Source organism: Nothoprocta perdicaria, unplaced genomic scaffold, assembly GCF_003342845.1.
Source record: "Nothoprocta perdicaria isolate Ctin4 unplaced genomic scaffold, notPer1 scaffold_127, whole genome shotgun sequence".
Lineage (NCBI taxonomy): Eukaryota > Metazoa > Chordata > Aves > Tinamiformes > Tinamidae > Nothoprocta > Nothoprocta perdicaria.
Window position 1 is genome coordinate 1,482,600 of NW_020454394.1, and position 23,727 is coordinate 1,506,326.

The window sequence follows — 23,727 nt, forward strand, 5'->3', positions numbered from 1 at the left end:
ACAAAAGTCTTTATCCTCTTGTGTCCTCTGCAGTCAGCTGAGGAAGAGGGCTCATCCTGAGTTTTGTTGCCACTTGACTTCCATGGAAGAAACTGGGATAACACCAAAATCTGCTACTTCTTGCAAGGCACGGGAACCCTGCCAGATTCGCCTTTAAGGTCATTTCATTTTTGGTGAGGAGTTAAACAATTCCTGTGTCTGTTTAATGGCCATATGGAAGCCCTTTGGCTGACTCCGGTGATCAGTCATTCTGCAGCATGGAGTTAATTGTTTACTAAAACCGTTAAGCTGTGTGCACTGAGAAATGCCTTTAGGCTCTGAAATCCATGGGAATATCCCACTAAACAGGGGCGCTTGCCTGCTGCCCAGGGCTCCTTGCCGTAGAGCTCCGGGCGCTGCCGCTTCCGCCTCGTGTCGGGATCCCTGGGGATGGAGCAGCCTCTCTACCCCATTAGCCCATCCTCCCAACCCCATTAGTTATTTAGCCGGCTAAAATGAACAAATCCTGCTCACAGAGTGGCCCTGCACTGCCTGGCTRTTTCTTTTCCTGAAGAATTTGCTTTGCTTTATCATGAATTGTGGATGGTGCTGAAGCAAGAGAGCGGGTGAAGCCCAGCCGGGCAGCGACTCCGCCGGGATGTGCACCTAGCCCGGGAGGACCCTTGCTCTTCACAAGGAAGAGTCTGCAGCAGCTAGGAATGACCGGCTAGATCAGCACTGATACAACGCACTTTGAGAAAAGAGACCTTCCTGAGTGTCCAAGCTCTCCCCCAGCACATGGGAAAGAGGCAATGGGCCTCCACATGATGGCTTAAGGGCCTCCAGGGAATATCCAAGCACAGGTGGGAGGGAGGAGGAAAAGAGAAGCATGGAATCACATTGGGCTCTGCTGCCCCATGCAAGCCCCACTGCAGGGTAATAGCCCTGCATTCCTGTGGGAACCACCTCGCACTGTGAGCTGCCCATCTCGGCTGCAGGACTTAAGCCTGAGGGAAAACTTAGGCCTGAGGGAAAGCAGAGCAGGAAAGAGCAGGTCCTGGGCCAGCCTCAGTTGTCCTCACTGAACTCCCGCAGTCTGCTGACAACCTCGTCAGCCTTCTAGAGGCCCATGGCTGATTTACCCCAGCAATTTAATAAAGATGTGGTTTTGACTGGCTGCTAATGGGATYGCTGGAGATAGGCTCAGCTGCTCAGCGTGGGTTTCAGTTTTACTTACAAACACTATAAGCGTGGAAAACTGTCTATGGTGACATAATAGGAAAACATTACAATCTGTCTTATACGACAAGCGAGGTTTTTATATGCATTTAATATAGATTTCTTGGTTTCCGCTGGTTTCTTGCTACAATTTTCTGCTTATGTCTTTTTTTTTTTTTTTTTTTTGCAGGGAGATTTCTTTCTCCATTGTAATTTTGCAATTTGTTCTCGGTGCTGGCAATGCACAGGAACCAAATAATAAAGATCAGAAAACACATCGTCTCATTCCCCTCCATTACTTTTGCCTTGCAGAAAGTTCAGTTCCTCTTTGCACAGGGAAGTCCTGAACCAAGCCATCCTTTGAACCTGATTTCATGGTAGGCTCCCAGATGCCATGGTTATCAAGTGCAATTTTACAACCTAATTAGCACAAAATTAAACATTGCACCTCGCTCTGGCAGTCGGGTTGTTCTTGCCAGAGGGGTTTTACCACCTGTGAAGGGTACAAAGCCTTTTTACTCTTGTCTATGGAGGGTAAAAACACACGATGGAGAAACTGTGGAGCCTCAGCTGTTYTATCCATGTCCTCTCCCTGCTTTATACTCCCCATTTTGGGGTAGCCCTTCCAGATGGGTTTCATGAACATCCTGTAACAGAGTATTAGTTACCCAGGCTCCTTTACACTGCTGTGGTCTCTGGATTGTGGCAATGGCCAAAGCCTAGCCCGGAAATTCCTGCTCTCCCCTCCCGCCCGACCTTCTCCCCAGATTTCTGACCGCTTCTGCTAAGCCACAGAAGTCCTCAGTGGTTTATCTGTAAGGCTGCATTATTGTTCTGGTGCCTCTGGACCTCATACATGATTTACTGAGACAAAAAAAAAACAAGTTCCCAATAACTGGAAAGCTGTCATCCTCTTTTTCAGGTTGCTCACTGGTGTCCTTGAGAGAGAGGGTAGGAGATGCCTGCAGACTCCCTGGTGAGCCAGGAGCCGGAGGCTGRGTCAGCCAAGCTGCTCCCAAGCTCTCACACCAAGGACACCAGCCAGGTCCCACTGAGAAGGCAGAGAAGCTCAGAAAGGAGGAACAGAAAGGAGGAGCTGTTTCCTCTTCCAGTAGAAACAGTTGCCTCCATGCAGCCAGGGTACCTGGCCTCATTTCTCCATTCTCCCTTGTGATGCTCCTTCCCACTTCATTAGGATTGGTGGAAATGGCTACAGCTCCTGAACAGCTGAATCCTGTCACGGCAGGGCACTGTTCCTCCCAAAGAAGTGTTTCTGTCAGGAAGACTGGCTTCTGAAGGCACCTTTGAAGGACATGTCTCCCCTGGGGGGCTGGCACTCATGCAGATGTATGGGTGTAAGCACTTAGTCTGGGCATTTTTTGAACTGTCACATGGGTGCATATGGCTTGCCCTGCAGCTAGTGATTGATCCTAAAGACAGGCATCTTCCAGAGCACAGATGCTCTGGGAAGAGCCCTTTATTCATCTTCTCCTTCAATGAAGAAAAATCCCAATGAAGCCTTCAGAGAATGAAAGGCTAACCAAAACCTCTATTCTCTCCTGCTGCCTCCTTAGCGATTCTGTTTCTCCCAAAGCCCAGATTCAAGCTGATTTTATTAGAAGATGCTCTCTCTGAAGAGCAGCCAAGGCCAGAAATGCAGAGTGTGTTACTTCAGTGGAAGCTTTTGCATCCGCAGAAGGTCTACCCAGTTGCTCTGAATCACCCAGTTCTGTGGGGCACTCTCAGAGCTCAGGAGTGCCCAGYTGGACGAGCTCAGGGGGTCAAAACTTTCTCCTCCCAAAAGCACAGGACATTTCTTAGCTAGGCAGCTCAAAGGCAATTTGAGAGACCTGGGATAAATCATGATCTYCAGATACACTGAAAACCCCACTAAAATTGTAATAAGGAAAACACAATCACTGGTCCTTCCTCATGAAGCTCCAGTTTTGTGATCAGATTGGTGCCTGCTGTGCCTGGATTTGTGAACTGTTTTAAAGTAAATTTGTTCCTAAATGAATCACATACTGGACAGAAGCTTTTTAATGCCCTTTTGATAGACATGTGATGAAAGTTCTCTTCCACTGTTTGCCCAACATTAACTCTTCAACTTGTAAAATCTCTGCTTATCAAATGTAATGCTGTCCCTGGAAAAATGTGCATTTTTTTCATAATAAAAATAATAGTATTTTCTCATCCATTCTTTCCTCTCCCTCTCTCTGATCACTTATGGCTCAACAAAACACYACCAAGGGTTAGCTGAGCTTGTGGGGTTGGGAGGTCTCTAGTACTGGARGATCCATCCTTTAGTTCCCTTTTATACCTTATCGACCATGAAAAAATGAAGAACCGTAAGTTGCAAGAGTGAGTAGTACTTATTTTCCCCATAAAATAGCTAATATATTAAAAGCTTCTCTTGTCTCTTTTTGAAAGCAGATATTGGGACAAATGTGGGAGAAATCAACATCCTTCAAAATCCCAGGAGTTAATGCCAGCACTTGGCATGYCTCACACCACCACATCAAGCTGCAACACGCGTGGCAAGCCCAGCCCTTGATAGAAAAGTAAACACTCACCTTTCTGGGTTTCACTTTGTCGTGGTAGTCGTATTGAAAAATCCCTTTGTAGCTAAGTCCTAACCACCAAGGAATTCCCTGCTTGTCCTGGAAAAAAGGAAAAAATAAAAGAGAGTGTTATTATAGAGAAAGGGAGGGGAGATTCTGCCATTTTGTTAGGTTGTGATTCAAAGCAAAGATTTGTTTCTAAGTAAGATGCTTGAATGTTGTGGGTGCTGTTAAATTTTCTCAAGTCACCAAGTTGCTTGGTGTCTAGGGGAGATCTGTTGTCCTTTCAGCCATGACATATAAAACCATTTAAAAATGCATCACCTGCCATTAAGTTACTCAAAATGCTGTCAGGGGAGGTTTGACTTTGGTCCCTGGTGCCACGGTGCATCCTCTTCCTCCYCTTTGCAAATTATTCAGTCTGCATACTGAGAGATCGGAGAGGGAGGAAGAATTGCCCAGCTGACTTGAATTATGGGGAGAGAATTTTAGCATTAATCTTGAAAATGCAGCGTTAATGGGCTCCGAGAGTTACCAAGTGATAAGGTCTGACAGGCGTGGAGCCAACTGCTTTGCATCTGAGCATGCAATAAAACAGTCTTAGGGCATGAGGGCTGATACCTGACACCGGCCTCTGCAATTTGCTGGACTGGAGTCCTCAACAAAATTATATCTATTCTGTTAATGTGACAGAGAAAAGCAGAGCAAAACACAGCAAAAAACAACCTCCCACATGAGGCAGAAGTGAAGCCTGTCGTGCAGCATTTGCTGCCTTGCTGCTGCTTATGCTTATTGATCACAGTTTGCTGGAGCTTCTGCCACCTGTTTGCACCCTCAGGCACCCAGCCCAATCCATCAGGTCTTTCCTGGCCTAGTGCAAGGGAGATGGATGCAAAAGGTGCTGGAGGGACCTGCCCTCCGGCAAAAGACAAGGCCAGTGCTGTTCTACAGAATGCCATGCACATGAGCAGGAACAGCCTGGGAATATATTCCCCAAGACAGCTATTTTATTTATTTATGTTTTTATGGTAGCTCATGTATGCAGAATACAGACAGACAAAAAAAAAAACCCATACAAGGTGTGCAGGGAGATAATGATGAAATGCATCAAAACCCCAGGGATGGTTGGAAATACTCTGGGCAGGATGGATCCTGTCCATGCTTATTGATTTCTCTACTTAAAAAAAAGGAAAAGCCACTCTCCACTGCTGCTCAGGCAGGGAAGTGGTATTAGAAAACTGCAAGATTTTGAGAGATTTCCTGACCACCTACATGAAATCCACATACAAGTAGAGAATGTGTGTAGGGAGACGTGTTAGCTCTAGAGGATGGCCCTGTGCTTTGACAGAAGTTCTGTACATCCAGCTGAACAGAGCTCGGGCTGGCAGATCATGGCTGACCCCAGTTTGCTGCTCCTAAATCCGCAGGCTGGGAAAAATCTGACCTCCTGGAGCTGTGAAAAGGAGCTGGCTTGTCCCTCTGGTGCCRGTTCACTGGCAGCACCAGAGCTTGCTGCTGCTTGTGAGCCCAACATCCTAGCACAATAGAAGGATTGTGAGAATTTTATCTCGAAGAACAGGATTTTCCTCTCTGGAGCTGTATTTACCAAACATTCACTACACAGTTAAGTAAGTTTACCCTGCCACAGGAAATGGAACAAGACTTTAGCAATAGGGTATTGTATTCTAGGGGCAGCACGGTTATTTGTACCTCTCCCTGCCCTCTCCAGCATCGTTTTAATTCAATAACTGACCCGTTTTGAGTAGAGCCTACCTTTACTGCATAGTAATGCACTCCATATGTCGGGAGAGATTCCACGATGCTCATATAACTGCAAAACAACACAAAAGAGAGTAACATATCTGCAAAAGAGAGAAGATTGTCTGAAAAAGAGATACTTAAATAAATAAATAGTTAAGTAAATGCATTCTTGAAAATGAGTGTTAGATGAGATGGAGACAGTTACATATTGGATTTACAGCCCAGTATAAATATTTCCTGACAACGAAATGTCATTAGAAGGTGCTCTGATTTCACTTACTTCACTATTGCTTGACCTCTCGTCTGGCCATTTAGTTTCTTGTAATGTTCAATGACTCGGTCCTCACTGGAAAGGAAGAAATGAGATGTTGTTTTATCTAACTGCAATTTCTTGTCTAAGAAGCTTGCCAAAAGGTGAAGAGACACTTCTGTTAACACAGCTACCAAYTGAGGTAATGAAAACATGCCAGGCGAAAGTGTTAGATAATGGGATTTGATGCAGCCTGGGGAAAACAAGGGGGATGCAAAGACTGAAAACAAAGACTGAAAACAAAGAATTTCTAAGAGCTCATGTTCGGGAAGAGGCTCATTTTCTTCACAGACATTGTGTCTCTTTGCACAGATTTTTCCTCTCTGCCTGACTTCCCTTTTCTAAAAATAGTACCCACGATGTTTCGCTGTGTGGCAAAAGGATGAGTGGGGGAGCTGCTCARGCCCTGATGTGCCCTGGCTGAGGCCCGTTCTTCCCAAGCCAGCCCACTGAGCTAGCAGAGTTCTCGGAAGCTGGTGGGCAGTTCCACAGGTTACCTCTCWCTGCAGCTGCATAAGGAGCACGAGTGGGAGGACTCTTTCTCAGCAAGGAGTTGAGTTCCTCGTGTGCACAGAGGCTGTGTGTGTGACAGCAGGTTAAACAGTGGCAGGGAATGTGYCCAGGGACTCAGATGCCAGCACTGCCTCAGTGTGCTCCTGGCTTACACTAACTTGCATCCTTGCTCCTGGCAGTGGATTTGGAGCTCGCCTGGGCCAGGGTCCATTGCAGGGTCTGGAGGCAGCCATGCAGATTTGGAGACTAAGGAAGTTTGATGGTATGGATGGAGCTCTTCCATGCCAGTGGGCTGCAGTGTTGGAGAACGGGCATGTTTGATATAGGCATGTTTGATATGGGCATGTTTGACATAGGCACGTTTGCTATAGGCATGTTGATGCGTGCTGAGACATACACCCATACACAGTGGTGACACAGCATCCAGGAGCAGCTCAGCGCTGTCCAAAGGACAGAGACATTGTAAGCTCCACTTCAGAGAGCTGCAGTTCCCCTCCTCCCCTGGCACAGGGACTGTGAGGATCTGAGCAGGGCAGCTGTTCTCCCATGGGCTCTCACCGTCTGGGAATCACTGCTCTCCCTCCTCTCAATTGACCTCCCCGCACGTCCTGTTCAGACTACAAGGCTCTCGGGGTGCAGGGTGAAGAGATGTCCCCCACCAAACACTGAGGCTGCAGGGTGCCCGTTGAGCTGGTGACAGACTATGTGGGTAGAGGAACAGTCCAGCTCTGCCATCAAATTCCACAGAATATTTTTAACATTTAGAAAATGATCCTTGAGGAAATTCAACAGTCATAAAACTGAATTCAGCCCACTGATCCAAGCAAATCACTCCCACAGATGTTATGGGCCTGCAGCTGACGGCAGAACCTGGCTCTGCTGCTACGATCATTGTAAACAAGATTACTTTTGGAGAAATAACTGAATTACATGCATGTTCAGTACTGGAAGGGCTCCAAACAGCCTCATGCTTAATGATAAAGATGGCCAGAGAGGGCTTGCAGCCCTTTGTAATTACCTCCTAACCCCCTGATTACATGTGGATGCCATTTGTCTCTGTCTCAGACAGGAAGAAATTAGAAGTGACTTCACAGCAACCATGGAGTTTCTCCAGCCAAAAGGCCTGGGAGAGTTTGCTTTGCTTTCCACTGTGTGCAGATCAAGCCCTGATACTGAAGCCATTCAAAGAATGGAGAGATCTTCCTCCCTGCTGATTGCCTAATGTGATTCTGAATGTTGTCTGCTTTCTTAAAAGCAATTAATATAAAATAATGGATATGTTTTTAGACATAGCTCTCATGCAGGGAAGCCAATCAGTGGCCCATTTCCTTCAGAGAGATAGATAAGATATCAGGGAGCTTTCCTGAATAAAGGGATGAATAACATGTCCTCAACCTGCCCTAAAAGACAGGGGACAGTGCAGACCCTCCCAGCTCTGCACAGCAATTGCAGGCAACACTCTCTGGGCCTCTGCTGCTCCATCAAGATGCTCCTGATGCCCTTGTCCATTGTAAGATGTTCGGAGGTCTGCAGATGAACAGTGCCAGAAAGGGATCGTCCTTGTTTCTACTTGCACTTGAACAAAAAGATAAAGCTTGGATTATGAATAGAGCCATGAATACTTGGATTGGGAGGATAAGATGGGATTCTCTGTCTTTCATCTAGCGTTTCTACAGGGCTAGTAGCAGTTCCCAGAGGGAAACACTCTGGGGCACATTTCATCCCATCTATTTTAGATGCCTTCCTTGCGAGGTTACTGCTCTCYGCTGGCACTGGGGAAGCTGAGGGACCCTGGCTCAGATGGAGACGAGCACACAGGYAGGTGACTCCCGTCCTGGCTGCTTGACAGTCTTTCCTCTTTCTAGCTGTTCTTTCCTTTCACTCCTGCAGCGCCGTGCAAGGAGGATCATCTATCACAGAGGTCACCTTCTGCCTCCAACTCTGAGATGAGGGGCAGCCCAGCAGGTGCCAGAAAAACAAACAGAATCATTCACGGGTCACGGGGAGCATCAGCAGAGCTTCTGAAGAGCCTCCCCTGTCACTTCAGCTGTCCCCGTGGAGCGGCTGCGGGGCTGCTGCTGACAGGGGCACCGCCTGCACCACCAGCTGACATCTCTTCTCGCCCAGCTCTGCCTTGTTGCTGTGTTGGTGACAAAAACCCTCATTCACAACGCAGGGATCACAGAGGGCATTTTATCCTCGCGGAGACCCTGGGGCTGCCAAGGCACTGCTGTCAGTTTGGCAGCTTGTAAAACATCCCGCCAAAGCTCTGGAACGAGGACGTGGATGCCATCCTGCAGCAGACAGCTCTGATGCTGGAGATCTGCAGAGCTCCCAGGAAATCGCTCCCCTTTCAGCAGCGACCAGACCTGGGTGGCAGACAACTCACACGCAAACGCAAGGCCAGAGCTCCTCGTCTTTAGAGCCAGATTTCCAAAGGTATCCGTTTCCCCTGCTCTCTTCCCAGCACAGTGTTTTAAATAGCTGCCCCTTCCTTACTGTGCTTTACCATTACCCTCTTTCCACCCCGATTTACCCCTTTTGAGGATATTCTCAAACCAAAAACGTCTGTGTTTGCCAAAAGGCAGAGCCTAACGTCTGTGCTGTAAGAGCAAAACTGAGTAGTGCTTTACAGTGCCTTACAGCTGATATCTGCACAGTTAGGTTGCTAAAAACAACTTTTATTTAGTTATTTGGAYATGGGAGGAGTCTGCCTGGAGCTTCTGGAATTCTTATCTTGGTGAAGCTATCACAGTATCCACTTCAAATCTGCCCTATCACCTCTTAGTCCATTTGGGATTATTTTAGATGCCGTTTCAAATATATCATGGGATTTTTTGTTTGTTTGTTTTAAACTAACTAGAGCAATTACTCTCCTCACCCTGAATGTTTAAGTATTTCTCTCTGGAGCTGGAAATTCACTTGCTCTTGCTTTGTGTTAATGCTGGAGACCTGACTGCACAGAGAGAGGGCCAGGGTGAATTTGTATCAAGTATCCAATTTGCAGGAGTTGCACAGGTTAAGGGATGCAGCGCGTCAGTACAAACAGTTGTAAAAATCTGCCCTTTTAGATCACTGAGGTTTGTTTTTTCGGAGGCTTCTTGTCTGATTCATCAGCAGCCTCTTCCTGAGAAGGTTCACTATTTCACAGGGTGTTWATGGAAAACATACTATTAAAAAAATAATGAACTACCGGTGTATAATGGGTCTGAAARACTTAGTCACTGAAGAGAAATCACAGGGGAGTTACAGGGCTGCACTCACTCCTTTTATGACTCTATTGGAAACAACCAGCTTCCCAACTGGGGCTTTTTCTTAGACAAATGTGAATTCCCACAAAATTAGGCACAACTGCAGGRAGGTGAGCATGTTAATTTGAGATCCCTGCTTCTTCTGAAGTGCCAGATTTGCCCTCTGCTCTGTGCCTGTCTATCTGTTCTCATCACTGCTCTCGTGCTGGCACTGGAGCTTGAGTTGCCCGTCAGTCAGACCAGGCAAGAGAGGTGGCTGGAAATGCATCATTTCTTAATTTGGTGGATTAGTTTGTGAAAAAAGGAAGGAGATGTTCCAAAGAGGAAGACCATTCTGCCTCCAGTGAGACTGCTGCCTGTGTTTATCAGATTTGCACAAGTTTGGTTTGATTTGAGGGTTCTCAGGCAGGAAACCAGGCATCTGTGACCACCCACTGCTTTCATCTAAATGCTGCTAACCTCAGCCAAGCTCTGAGTGTCTCTTAATGTGCTCAGAAAGTGTTGAGCCTTTCTCAGACCAGCTTTTCTGCAGCTTTGTACTGGGAACAACTAATTCTGCTATTGTAGCCGTGCTGTGAAGACTGGATCGATTTCCTGCCAAAGGGAAGAACTGAGATCATGAAACTGCWTTTTTTCCCCCCTGCCATCCTTAAATTACCCGGATGCAGAAATTAAGAGCAGCAGAAAAAGGGAACTTTGCTCCAAACCTCAGGCTTATGGCCAAATGCTTTAAAGAGAAACATGAAAGAGGAGCAAACAAAAAAATCAAATGAAGGCATCTCACCACTGATGAACAGTCTTTGCTACCTGCATAGATGGAAGGGACAGGTGGCACAGGAGCAACCTGCGAGTGTACAGGCTTGAAGTGTGACCCTGCGCCTACCCTGGATTTTATTTTCAGTGCAATAAAGCCAGTGTTTGCAAACCTCTTCCCCACTGAGCATCACCTAGTACATCTAAGAAGGTAACTAGGGCCTTTCTACCTTGGCTGTGCAAGAGAGGACTTGTGAAATGAAGTATAGCCACTCAGAAACAGTGCAGAGCAGCACAAAAAGGGACATTTCAAATGGGGTCTCTTTTCACAGATGCAGAAGGCAGGAGGAAATGCCCCATTATGCCTCTTGACTTCAGAGGACTCTCACATTCACAGGGGGGTTTCTGGGCAGACATTGCAGCCACTTAGCAGATGGGGAAATGGGGCCTGGGGTGAGAGCTCAACTTGCACTGAATCATGCGAGGAATCAGTGGCAGACAAGAGCTATAAGGAAGGAATTCCTGCATTTCCTGGCTTGTCCCAGATCACCGGCTGCTGCAGACGGGGCCAGCATGAGACCCTGCAGTTTCTCAGCAGCAGGATACGTTACCAGTAGGCAAGCGAAGGGTGCTCCTTCAGYGCTGGGGTTGGAAGGGCTGGCAGCTTCTTTAATTCATTCCGTACAATTTCGTTGCTGAAAGAGAGTTCAAAAAGAGGATCAGGCTACACGAAAACAACCACAATGCTTGATATGACCTGACCTAGCTGGCAGCCTGCAACGGTTCTGCATCTGTTCCTCCTTAAYAAAAGGCACTGGGGTTTCCTTCTTTTTTTTTTCCTTTATTTATTTTATGGCAGCCCAGTTAACTTTTCCCTTTATTATCAAAATTGGAGAGAAACTCTCCCAGATGGTTGTGTCGAAGCCTTTCCCATCCCCGACTCCCAACACACAAACCACCACGTCCCACTTCATTGAGCAGACACATCCATACTGAGAAAAAAAAAATCAAGGGCTGGAGAAAAGGGGAAAAAAAAGAGATGTTTTAAACTACAACAAGGCCCCTTTGTTTAATGCCTTACAAGCTGCTGCAAAAAGCAGTGTTTTGCTTCTTAGTAATGCAGGTTGTTCTCAGCCTATTGCCCCCTGTGCAATTTGCACATCTTCTCTGATCAGATTCCAGCTTGAACCTCTATCCTGCTGCACAGCATCCTCCTAACCACCTTCCTAATATTCTCTCTGCAGCCTCCAGTGAGCGCTCCGGCCGGCCGGAGCAGGGAACTGCACACGAGTGGGCAGGGAAAGCTCCCAAAAGGGAAGAGAGTTCTTGCAGATGCAATGAAATGATGGGATGTTCTCCTGGGGACCCCAAATGCCTCTCCTCTCACCTTTAAACACACATGTGCACAAGCAAAAGTATCTCAAAGGCTTGGAAAGCGAGTTTGCTATTGCTTTTAAATTCTTAGAGATATGCAGGCAGGTGTCAGGACAGTGAGGAGCTCCAAATAATTACTGTTTATTCCCTTCCTTTTTAATAACAGTGGTTTCTCCTTCTTCTACTCTCCCCCTTCCCCTGCCAAACTGTGTGGCCGACCTGGAGCCACAAAGGCAGGTCCCTATCCCAGAGCTCCAGATTTCCCAGCCCACTGGTTTCTCCTGCAGGGCAGCAGGGTCACAAGCCAGGCAGACACGTAGCCCTGGCACCTGCTGGTATTTAGCAAGTCTCTTCCCCCAGCGTTTCTCCCTGCCCAAGCCCTTGGTGGGATTTTCTTAATTGCTACGTTGGGCTATTTCATAAACTATGACAATAAATCCTGGCGCAGACATTTGGGGCACATCTGCAGGTGTTTGCTGGCACGGGGCTCCCTGGCTATCAGGTAGTGTTAAAGCAAGACCACTATTTCTAGCTGACACAAATCTCTGAGAAAGATGCCCAAATGAAGCTCAGGTTTTACTGGRGGGTGAAGGTGCTTTGAACAGCGCTTAAAAGAAATGACTGAGGCAACCACATCCATGCCATGCACATAGGAAACCACTCAGCAGCACCTCATGTGCCGAGTCAGATGACTCTGGGCAAACACTAATGCTTGGACACCCACCGCTGCCCAATGGTCCTGTGACATTCAGCTCCTCCTTGGTTAAGTGCAAATACTCAAAAGCTGCTCAAATGTCTCCTTCCACGGCAGGGAAATATCTGCCCAAGTCTGAACAAGAAGCTCCTCTGTTGCGGGTTATCTGCTGATGCGGCCACTCTGCTCTGTGAGCGAGGGCCTAGCAAACAAGCTGCTGCTGTTCACGCTTTACCCAGCTCTCCATGGCATGTGCATGCTCAGCTCGTACTGATTTTTAACACAATGAAAATAATTGAATAAAACCCCACAGCACAACTGAAGCACAGGCAGCCTTTACACTCAAGTCACAGCTATCTGAAGTTGGCTGCTCCGAATGGTTCCATGGGAGGAGGCAGTGAAATTTCCCCARCTCTTCTGGGAAGACAAGGAGTGATTGCCCAATAGGGACTTTCTGAGCCCAGGCTGCTACTGAGTATCCTGAGTGGTGACTAAGTGGCCTTGAGAATCTGGGAAAAACCCTGATTTAGCACTAGCTAGTGTTAATGCTAACACCACTCAGCTCCTTCTTTCCACTGGCTTCCCTGTAATAAAAAATATCTACCAAGCATCAGAGGAAAAGACACTTAGCAAGGTCGCTGGATGGGGTTGGCATTTCAGCTCWGCATTTAGGGAGTAAAGGTCATGCCTCACAACTCCCACAGGCCGAGTGTATTTCAGGCAGTCATTTCCAGGAACAAAAAGGTATTTCTTTGCATGATCCATGCATTCACTAACTCTTCTAGTAAGACTTCAGGACCAATGAATTGAGACTCCCACAGGATGTTAAATGAAGAAGGAGGAGGAGAAAATAATGACTCGAGTTGCACTTGAACTGGTGCCTGTGAGGTCAGTTTCCTCTTGGCTCCTTTGAAGACACCATGACCCTTAATTTTTAAAAATGTTTTCAACAGGATCACAAACGGTTTCTTACTTACAGCCTTCCCAGCTCCTTATATTGAAATATCTCAATGTGTTTATTTTATTACTGTTATTTAGTGTTTGTTTAATCCAGTCACTTGTGTTGTATTTATGTTCTGAAGTGTCTAGTATAGCTCCAAGGTTGATATATATGGAAGGGTGCTTTAGATAACAGATGTACTAATATACAGGGGAAAGGCCCCACACACATGGTGTCTGTGTCCTCCAGAGCAATTAATTCCTGCATTATTGTGGACATTATACTATTTAAAAGACTGAAAAATAACAAGAAAACAGAGCTGTAAAAGCCATCTGCAAGGTGAGTTTGAAATCTGGTTGAATCTGAGAAATAGGGTTGCAATAGGGGTAAGAAACGGACTTACAAAATAGGAGTTCTGGTCTAAGTTCTTGCACTGCTTGTTTAATGAGGCCAAATAAATGTGTCTCCAAGTGTCAGGATCTCTGTCTTCACATGGAGGGTGAAAGGAAAACCTAGTCCCTGCTACAGGATTTTTTGCCAGTCGCCTGCAGCATTTGGAGCAAGATTATATATGCAATCATGCCTCAGAAAATCCCTGCATATTCCAGCACGTGTAGCAGCCACTTTGAGTTGCACAATGAAATTGCAGGTGAAAGYCCTCAGCTCTCCTCAGCACGGTATTTAGCTCTGTCAAATGCAGGAGGGATCCCACAAGCTGAAATTTGGGATCTCCTCCATGAGGCCAGAGCACAGAAATATGCAGGCTGTAATCCCTTAATGAAGTCTAATTGTTTAAATGGCACTTGATTATACAGAAGGAAAGGTAAGCCTGAAATTGGGTTAGATTASCACCTGCCATTACCTTGATTTTACTGTAAAACTCAACTTTTTCAAAGGGCATGCTGGCCCTTTGCTTTCCTCCCACGTTGAGATTTTGCAGGGAAATGTTGGACTTCACTCAAAATATCTCATATTTCTGGACTGGAGGAAGTCTAGCAATGAGAGGCTGTCTCAGGAACTAGCTGCAACATTTCTTTTTCTTTAATTTAGGCTTTTCTTTTCGCTCCCCACATTGGGAGATAAATGATCAGTGTATGCTATTTCTGGCTGCCTTGACATAGCTGTTGGTTAAAGAGCTGGATTCTGCACATTTAAAACTGAAAGTCAGTGCGAATTTCTCCAAAGATTTTAATAAATGTCAGACTCTGAATCTAGGATTAATTTAGAGGGAAAATATCAACTATTTTAGGAATATACTCTGCTCCCCTTAGATTTAGCTCGGACATTCCGGTGCCTTGTTGTATGTAGACCTAAAGAGGATCACACCTATAGGACTTGGGTTTATTGGAGGAATCTAAACTTGTTGTGCCCATACTCTGTCAAGCGATAATGACTCAGCTCCTGTCTAGAAACAGTTTTAGCTTGAGCTAATAAGCTTTATATCTTTCTGCAGAATACTATTTTAGGAGCTTTACACTTGTGATTCTGTACCTTTGAAGTCAAAAACGTTGTTACTGATATCAAGAAGCACAGATWTCCTGTTTATCCTGAGAATCTACTGGGCAGCCTAATATTGAGTGCTGTATCCCAGCCTAAAGGAAAGCTTTTCTCAGTCCTGTCCACTATCCACTAAGGCATTTGGGGAGTCTCTTAAATAAAAAGTGAAAAGTGCTGTATTTTCATGAAGAAAAACAAATCTTAAAGAAACTTTTTATTTTGAAACCTAGCGGGGCGGTAATACCTGCCTCAAGGTCTGCCCAAATCTGTACCAAATCAGAAACGTTCTCTTGGTACAATTCTGCTTGCAGAACACTGCAGTGGAGCAGACCCTTGCAGGAAGCTCCAAGAAATTCTTTTCTTAGGGTGATTCGGGCTGCCCAGGCCCAGCAGACACTCGGTGACTCTCGAGTTTGGCTCCAGGTAGCCAGAATCAGCACTGAAAGTCTCACCTGTGATAATATCCAAGCCAAGGACGCAGGACTCGTGTGCTTGAAATGGCTCATAAATCCTCTTTGAGGAAAGGGAAGCTGAGCACTACGGGCACAGCTCTTATTCCCGCACACATCTTACGGATGAGTTCCTCAAAAGCAGCAGGGAGAGCTCTACTTCTTTACTGTGAGGGTGACAGAGCCCTGGCACAGGCTGCCCAGGGAGGTTGTGGAGTCTCCTTCTCTGGAGGTCTTCAAAACCCACCTGGATGCCGCCCTGTGCTCCGTGCTCTGGGTGGCCCTGCTGGAGCAGGAAGGTTGGACTAGATGATCTCTAGAGGTCCCTTCCAGCCTCAGAATCACAGAATCATATTCTGTGATTCTGAGAGCTGCTGTCTTTGCARGTTCACAAGTTTGGAAAGTGGCCTCATCGATTTTGCAAAATCCATTCTGGATTTTGAGCTTCCAAAAGGTCTGGAAAGCAGCACTCAGCAGGCGTGGAGCTCTGACCGACCCTGTGGGTGCCATGGGGCCAGGGGTTAATGGGTTTAGTTGTGCTAAGGCCTCCGTGCGCAGGTGCCATCCTGCAACTGAAGCTGTGGCAATCTGGGGTTGGATGTCCCAGCCCCTGAGGTGACGGGCAGCAGCTCGCAGGAGRGCTCCCATGGGACTAGCATCTCTGCCATCATTTCGAAAGACTCAGAACTTATGTACTTTCCTGGAGCAGGTCCAGAGGGAAATGTGCAGTCTCACAGGCCGTAAATCTGAGGGTGGCAGYAGACAAGACCTGTGTGGAAACCTGCATGTCTGCAATCTGCATTCCGAGCATGCAACTCTCCAGAATTAACTTTTGTTTTTCCTTCCTCTTTAAAAACAAAGCAGGGTTTGAAGAGCTCAGCCTTTGCGCAACCTATGCCACCATCCCCAACACACTATCTTTAAATCTCAGCTGCAAGAGGTTCAGCAACTGCAGAGCTCCTCTGTTTCAAAGAAGAACTAAGTCTGTAACAAGCAACATTTCAGCAATGACTAACCTCAGACTCCCAAGCCAAGTTTAGCCCTAACCGAAGTCACAACATTTTTCTCCATCTGCAGTTACTCCTGCTGGCCCCAGGCTTGATTTAACTCTCAGATTTTACGCTGCTGATATGAATAACCACAAATCGCAGTGGGCAACGTCTTGACCACAGTGACCTCATGTTGACTTCAGTAGCACCTGGATCTCACCCAGCACATAAGCCCTTGATAAAGCCTTGTCAGTGCACATTAGATAGAAGCTGTGGGACAGAAGCCCACAAAGATGCTAAGCCTATGCCTAGAACATAGCAAGTTAGGGTGGGTTTATTCTACTTTCCTCTTACAAAAAGCTTTAAACTCAATTAATATGGCAGGCTGCCTTACCTYCAAAGCCCATTTATACCTTGCTGTTGAAGCACCACTTTTCTGCCCCTGACCTGGATGTAAGGTGACCACCTTCCTCATAAAATCTTTAAGACCCACAGCTAGGAAGCACTAAAAGCTRTTTTAATGGTGGTGGTGATAACCATCACACCACCATGGAGAAAGCAGTGAACACCAGGTGGTTTGGTACCTTCTGTGGTCTTAGTGCCAGACAAATGCATGGCCATACACTCAATCACTTCTTTTACAAGGGGGCACCAAACTCCTTGAGATTTCCAGGAATTGAAATGATTACCTGAAGATAAAATGCTCTTAGACATATTATCCCAAGCCAGTTAACTAACATCTAAAGGAAGTGATTCCTTTCTGTCTTGAATTTCACATTAAGTTTTACATTCACATTCACGTGGCTGAAATAGGCTTTTCCAGTGAGTTTTCCTGATGTGCAGGACACTCTGAGAAACTTTAAATGCTGCTCTTCGCAGCAAACCCAGTGGAAGATGTGGTTTGTCACAGATTTGAATGGTCAAACTCTGCCGGGTCCAGCTGTTCTGGGGTAATCATTTGGTAGGGTACAGCAACCAGACAGCAAGGAGAAGAGCCACATGTGACCCCATGCCCCCTAAATAAACTCTGCTGATAACTGAGTTATTCTGAAGTGGGTGGAACTGAAAAAGGAAGCAAGACTGGGCTTGTGTTTCTGTGGTCAGCTGCTTGTCAGGATTTTGCAAGCTGACCGAGGTTCTGAGCAAAGATAAGGCAGAACTTGAACTTCCTTTTATCAAGGGTTACCTTGTGTCATCTCACATTCCAGGATGAGTGGGCAATACTTGCAATGCATTGTCTCTTTTCACTGATATGCCCAAATTTAGCTGTCTAGAAGTCTTTGTCTAACAGAAGATATTATGTTTATCATTCCTGGGTCTGCAGAATAGCTCTTCTATTCTCTCAATATTCCTCAGTGCTGATGAAACAGACACCTCTTCATGTTTTGCTGTCAATTCAACCTCCTTGTCCATTCAACCTTGGTTCTTTTTTTGAAATAAACTGCYGTGGATGGTGTGATCCTCCAGCTGAACTCAGGTTCCATAAAGGTAATATATAGTACCTGGAAGTTTTTAGAACTGACAGTTCTCCTGGGCTTCAGATAGGGAACATTCCTGTTTCTCATGCRAGGCATGAAAAAAGTATCATCTGATATCGACCTTTGATCACTAGCAGTGTGTAACTCATGGATACCTTCAACTCGCAAGAAAATCAGGCATTTCATCAGCAGTCTTCTGAAACACTTCTGAAACACCTCTTTGAATTTCTTACATCACTTCTAAAGATTAGGCTTAAAAGGAGCAGAATCCCAATCATCTACAGTCTGATTTTGATAACTCTGTCCAAATTCAAGCTGAAATACCAATTAGTGATGGAATTTTAAGCCTCTAGCTGGATATAACAACAATTGTGGAGTCATTTCCTTATAGTAATTTCCTTCTGGAGACTACCCTATTTCCTGAGCTTCATGGGCATATAAAGGCATTTGTCAACAGTGCAGTCACCAACAATGCCGTTTGCGATGCGTGCTCTGCTCAAAGGCTGTGGTTTGGGCAGAGGTAATTTCTAGAAACGAACTGAGTCTGATACCACTTGCACAATGATGTCATGAGCTTCATCCCCACAGCACAAAATGGCAAAACATTTAATTTTACTTACCTTGAAAAATCTCCTTTTGCCTCCTGTAAAATGAAGGATGGAAAGAAAATAAATACATTGAAAGCAGAAGAAAAGAAAATTACTGTTCAAAATATGCACTTTGCAAAATTAAATTATCATTAATATCCTTTTCTAATTGATTTCTCAAGTATTTTCTGGAACCAGTCTCTAAAGGACTAAGTYAAGTGCCCTGGCAGATATGTCAGTAAATTAGTCAAATTTATCAAAGGTTTGTGCCATATGTGGATAGATGACTCCTTACTCTGCTTGTGGATACCAAACAGGCTGCACGAAATACTACTAGCAATTTTGGCTTAATATGGAAGTTACATTAGTAAAAGATCTCCAAAGTCTCATTGGACTTTGAAACCCCCTGTCTCTTCTTACAAGTATCCTGGTTATTTTAGTAACTAGGCTTTGAAAACCTAGCTCGCTGTCAGCTTTCAAGGAGATGTCTCACCTTGTGGAAGTATTTAGTTTTCTCACATAAAAARCTAAATATCTGTATTTTTTACCATCACAGGGTTTGATAATGTTCTGCTCTAATAGTTAGATTAATACTTGAGTCTTACTGGATATCTGGAGCCCTCCGTATTTGCCGAAGGTGTAATACATGTTTTCCATTTTTCACTTACAAATTGTATTTTACACACTGTATGCCAAGCATTTGCTGCCAGCTATGTAAAARCACAGTGCAATAACACAGTTTGCAACTGGTCAGTAATGTAACCTGTGCTTTCAGTGCCAAGGGAAGCTGGTTTGACACTCAGGTGTTTGTCTCTGCAGCCATTGAGCCACCCACAAAACCACTCAGCCCGGGTTCCGTGAAGTTTTAATCCTGAGGTTGGGGTAAATTTGGGCTGGTGACATGAGCAAGGATGCAGACGAAATCACTTGGGTTCTGACAGCCCTCTAGTGTCCTCTGATTTTCACTTGAGTGAACTGAAGGTTAGAAAAGCTCTCCTATGTTCACTGGAAGGAATCATCCTGAATATCATAATTAAAGTTAAATGTACCGCAAAAACTAAGAGATGCACCCCAGATTGTGCAGGCATGAGTATATTAATATCTGTGGGGTAGGGCCTCTATATCCCTGCTCTCAGACCCAAATGCTGCTTTGAAAATTGAAAGTAGAGCAGAGATCCTGTCACAGACTTGGGCTGTAGTAATTTCTGGCTGCAAACAGCAGAGGTGTGGTCTGTTTTGACTGCTTTTATTACGTTACCCGTTGAATTACTACAGGAATACAGGCAACATCCTGTGCTTGCCTGTGATGAAAAACACAATCGCAGCGATGAGGGATACCCTGGCAGATCTGGATCTYGTTGTACGATTGCTAATTGCTCAAGTTATTCATTAGGTCGAGCAGACAATAGATGCACAACCCTGCTGCTGATTCTCACAACGAGCCTGTTGTTTGATGTGTATTCCCCCAACACGCCAATATGCAATTTCTATAATGTGCTTTTAATTGAGTCCCCCATCCTGACTCTCTCCCTCCATTTTTCGTTACATAAAATGATCTTAATGAAGATTCAAATCCCTACGCATTAATGCCTTCCTGAAGCAATTTTCACATGAAAAGGGGTACAGGAGTGCAATGCTTTGTTATTTATTAGGGCAGTCTGGGGTTAAAGCTTTTCTGCTCACGTGGATCCTTGCAGCTTCATGGCTGACAAGAAAGAAATTAAAAACTAGCCTGAAAAAAAGAGGAACAAGAATCACCTGACAGTTATCTCTGATCTACACCCAAGCCATGCATACACATAAAAAGAGATCTTTCACAAAAGCCGCTTCCTTTATCCTGAAGAAATTTCTCTGTGTGAGCCATGGATTTACTAAGCTTTGCTGGTAATCTGCTCTCTGGCTCTTCCTTTTCCAGCAGAGCAGGACACAGTTTTAGTTTCTGAAAAAGGTTTTGATAAATCTTTGAACCTTTCTATCCGCACTGGGAATACAGGAGCACATATAGAAGATCCTAACAGATCCTCCCAGGGACAAGCTCCAACAGGAAAATCAGTGTAACAGACACCACTGAGAAGTCACCGGAGGGGAACACATCGCACAGGGATTTCACGTAGGAAATCTCACTCATCACTTAAATTTCACCTGGGTTTAAATCATATCCTAGGGCATTTCGTATCTATGTTGGTGCAGACCCAACAAACATAACATGTTATGGATGCAAAATGTTGGGCAGGATGGATTTCCATCCTTCCTGGATGGAAAGCTCTCATTTGGGAGCCTTCTATATCTGTTTYGCATTGTGATAAATGATGGAAGTGTAAGGACAAATTTCACAGCTTGTCTGTTTGGAGAATCCTCTGCTCAGCCCTTTTTGGTGTGATTTTGCAGCTCACCATGATGTTTGATGCACAAAGCATGAAGCTAGAGAAGGCTGCTGCTTACCTGCAAGATGTAGGCAGCCAGTTCAAACACCACTTCGCTATCAACCTCAATGAGTTCCTTGAAATATGGAAAAAAAACAAGAGAGAGAGACAGAAAGTCGATCAGTTAGAGCCCCTGCAAGAGGGACGTGCACCTCCTCCTGGCTGCGCGCAGCGAGGCGTGCAGTGCCAGCGCTGCCCTGGAGAGGCTTCAAAGCATTCCCTGTGTTCCTGGCGACCACAGGAAGGCTGAACCTGCTTGCTGGGACGTGGAGAAAGCCAAATATTCAGCGTAATGGCTTGGGAAACGAAGCAGAACTGGACATGGAATGAAGAGACTCCTGGGCAGGCGGGAGGAGAAGGTGTGGGGGGCTTCAGGGTTATTTTTGTTTTCTTTGTGGTTTGGTGAAAGGTAACCTGGGAAGAAAAAAGCATGTTTTCTCCACAAAATACCACCCATGTTTCAGGGGAACACAGCTTTGTCCTTGGCTCTCAGAAGTAAGGAAATGAGAGAATTTGTCTTTAGTTGTGCAGTTGTGTCAAAGCCTAYGCAGAACTTTTCTGGTTCTTGTCCAAGTTAAATGCACAGGGAAAAGAACCATATTCTGCCCTACAGGAGTTCTGGTTTCAGCCCCTTCAAACCCATAATTGGGGTTTGGGGWCTGGGCTTGTTTTTTGGAATGACTGGCGAGAGCAAATCTCTTGCCAGATCTAAACTGCTGCATAGGATGGGAGCCACGGRTAAAACCAATCATGGAAGGTCTGGTAAAACTGTGAGAGTTTTGCTTGGGTGCTGTAGACACACGAAGGCCCCTGATGGCCTCATCCAGTCCTCTCAWGGTCCTTCTTCTGTTGTGTCTGAGATGGTTGTGCTGGATGTATGCATGGGATACAGATCCATCGAAGATGTTTGGGAGAGGAGGCAGGACCTCATGGCCAAGTTCTCTTTACCCAAGTCTCTGCTTCCTGACAAATTTCAGCTTTTGGGATCGTAGTAGGTTTCCCCTCTGATAGTTTTGGCCTCACCCTTGCAACTAGATCTCCTATGCAGCCCCTTATGTGGCCAGAGGCGTACAAGTACATGGTTCAGCTTGCACCTGTGGTGGTTTTAATGCTGTATTTATTTGAACTGCTGTTTTTAATATTTTGCTTCATCTGGAAAGAACTGGGTGATCTAAATATAGATCCTTGTTGTGAGCCATGCTCCTGCCAAGCAGTGGCCACACCTCATTTACAAGCCACAATCACTACGTTGGCTCGTCCCTGGCAAACTAAAAAAACAAAAGGGAACAAAACAGGGGAGAAAACCCAGGTGTCCTTGGCTCTCAGCAGTGCCAGCTTTTTAAAATAAGCACTTGCCTCACCTCCTTCACAATGACTCCCTGGGGAGCGCAGCGCGGCTCTGCCACGGGCTATGAACACACCTTCCTCCGCTCAACTAAGCTGCCTGATTCACACARGCACCTGCACTAACGACTGCGAGCGCCAAGGGAAGGCGGCCGCTGGGGTGAATTGATTCAAGCAGGGCCAGACTGGGGCTTTCAGGCATGGGGTCAGGTAGGACAGGCCCAGGAGGAATCCGAGTGCTTGGAACCAGCGCCTGGACCCACGTGCCAATGTTATGGCTAGTCTGGGCTGGTCGGTGACGTCGGCTGGGGTCATCCGTGGCCCTAAGGGTACATGGCACAGTAGAGCTCGTGACTAAAGCTGTTCTTTCCTCCCCGCTCCAAGYAGGCTGTGCTGCACCTCATATGCATCACCTCTTGGGAGCAGGTGTTCTTCCCCAAACGGTGCCCAAGCAGTGTCTGCGAGTGACTAAACCCATGCCAGAGTGTGCTGTAGTTCAACAGCACAACTGGTAGTACTGGGGCAGGTTCCAAGGTCCTGGMTTGTTTGATAGTACACATCTGGCTTGGTCTTTTTGGCCAGTGCCAGCAGTGCTAGCCCTGTGACAAGGGTTGGGTGTGGGGGTCAGTGGGTGCACGGCTGCATTTCTTAGGACACAACAGGATGGGGCAAAAGGTGGCCCGTGCACAGGCAGAATAGGACAACACAGGCCCTGCACTGATCCCCCCAGGAACACCAGCAGACCTGCAGCCCAGTTTAACGAGGCCTCTTGGTTTCCTTTCTCCCAACACATAGGGCCCTGTGCATGGGGCCCTATGAGGATGTGTGTCCATGGAATTGAGATACGGGAGAAGTCTGAACTACTCACACAGAGTTAAGAACTACATTTAACATATATATAGTGTAGTCTTTCCTGGTTGCAGGGTGAGTCCAACGGGGAACCTTTTCTTCCAACGAGKAGCCTTTGAAGTTTTGGCAGTTGGAAACACCTGCCAGTTGCAGGGAGGACAAGCCCTGGTTGTGCCTGAATKCTGAATCCCCTTTTCCATAGCTCGAGGATTCCTCCAGGCATGCCCGGCTGCGTGCTCGCCCTCTGCCTGATCTTGCACCCATCTTTCAAATTCAGCACGTTTTTAATAACAGAGCAACACTTGACTGTGGCGGAAAGTCAGACAGGGAAGGACTTGTGAGGTGGACTGGGAAACCAACAGGGCTATTTCTGGATGGAGATAACAGTCAGCTTGAATGTGCAGAGTAATGGTTTCAGGAGAGGTCAGACTAAAATAGGCCAACCTACATCTGTAGGCTTTTTTATTCACCCTTCTTCTTCTTCTTAAGCTTTCTCCAAAAAAAAAAAAAAAAAAAAAAAAAAAAGAATAGCAGTGTAAGCTTTTCCTGGCAATACTCCAAAATGGAACTTTTCCCCAGGAACCAAAAATGAGATGCTCACGGAGCTTGTTGCTGGAAAGGGCTGAGTAAGCATGTCTAATTGCACCCTTGCCAGAGAGCCAAGCTCTGCAGAGCTCATCTCAGCAGCCCTGCCTCATCCCAGGGCACTGGAAAAAAATGGCATTTTTTTGGCTCCTCCWATTTTACCCTGCACTTA

At 46.0% G+C, this 23,727-nt stretch overlaps 1 protein-coding gene across 1 annotated transcript in view; it reads right to left on the reverse strand.

Moving 5' to 3' along the window:
• The window catches only part of FRMD4A (FERM domain containing 4A), a 193,233-nt gene that overhangs the window by 37,649 nt on the left and 131,857 nt on the right, over nt 1-23,727 (reverse strand). Inside the window, exons 6-11 of the mRNA XM_026033314.1 lie at nt 20,797-20,853; nt 18,388-18,410; nt 10,958-11,041; nt 5,800-5,865; nt 5,532-5,589; nt 3,771-3,857 (exon numbers count right to left, since the gene is read on the reverse strand). Of these exons, the coding sequence (XP_025889099.1) occupies nt 3,771-3,857; nt 5,532-5,589; nt 5,800-5,865; nt 10,958-11,041; nt 18,388-18,410; nt 20,797-20,853 (375 nt within the window). The remainder of the gene's footprint in view (nt 1-3,770; nt 3,858-5,531; nt 5,590-5,799; nt 5,866-10,957; nt 11,042-18,387; nt 18,411-20,796; nt 20,854-23,727) is intronic.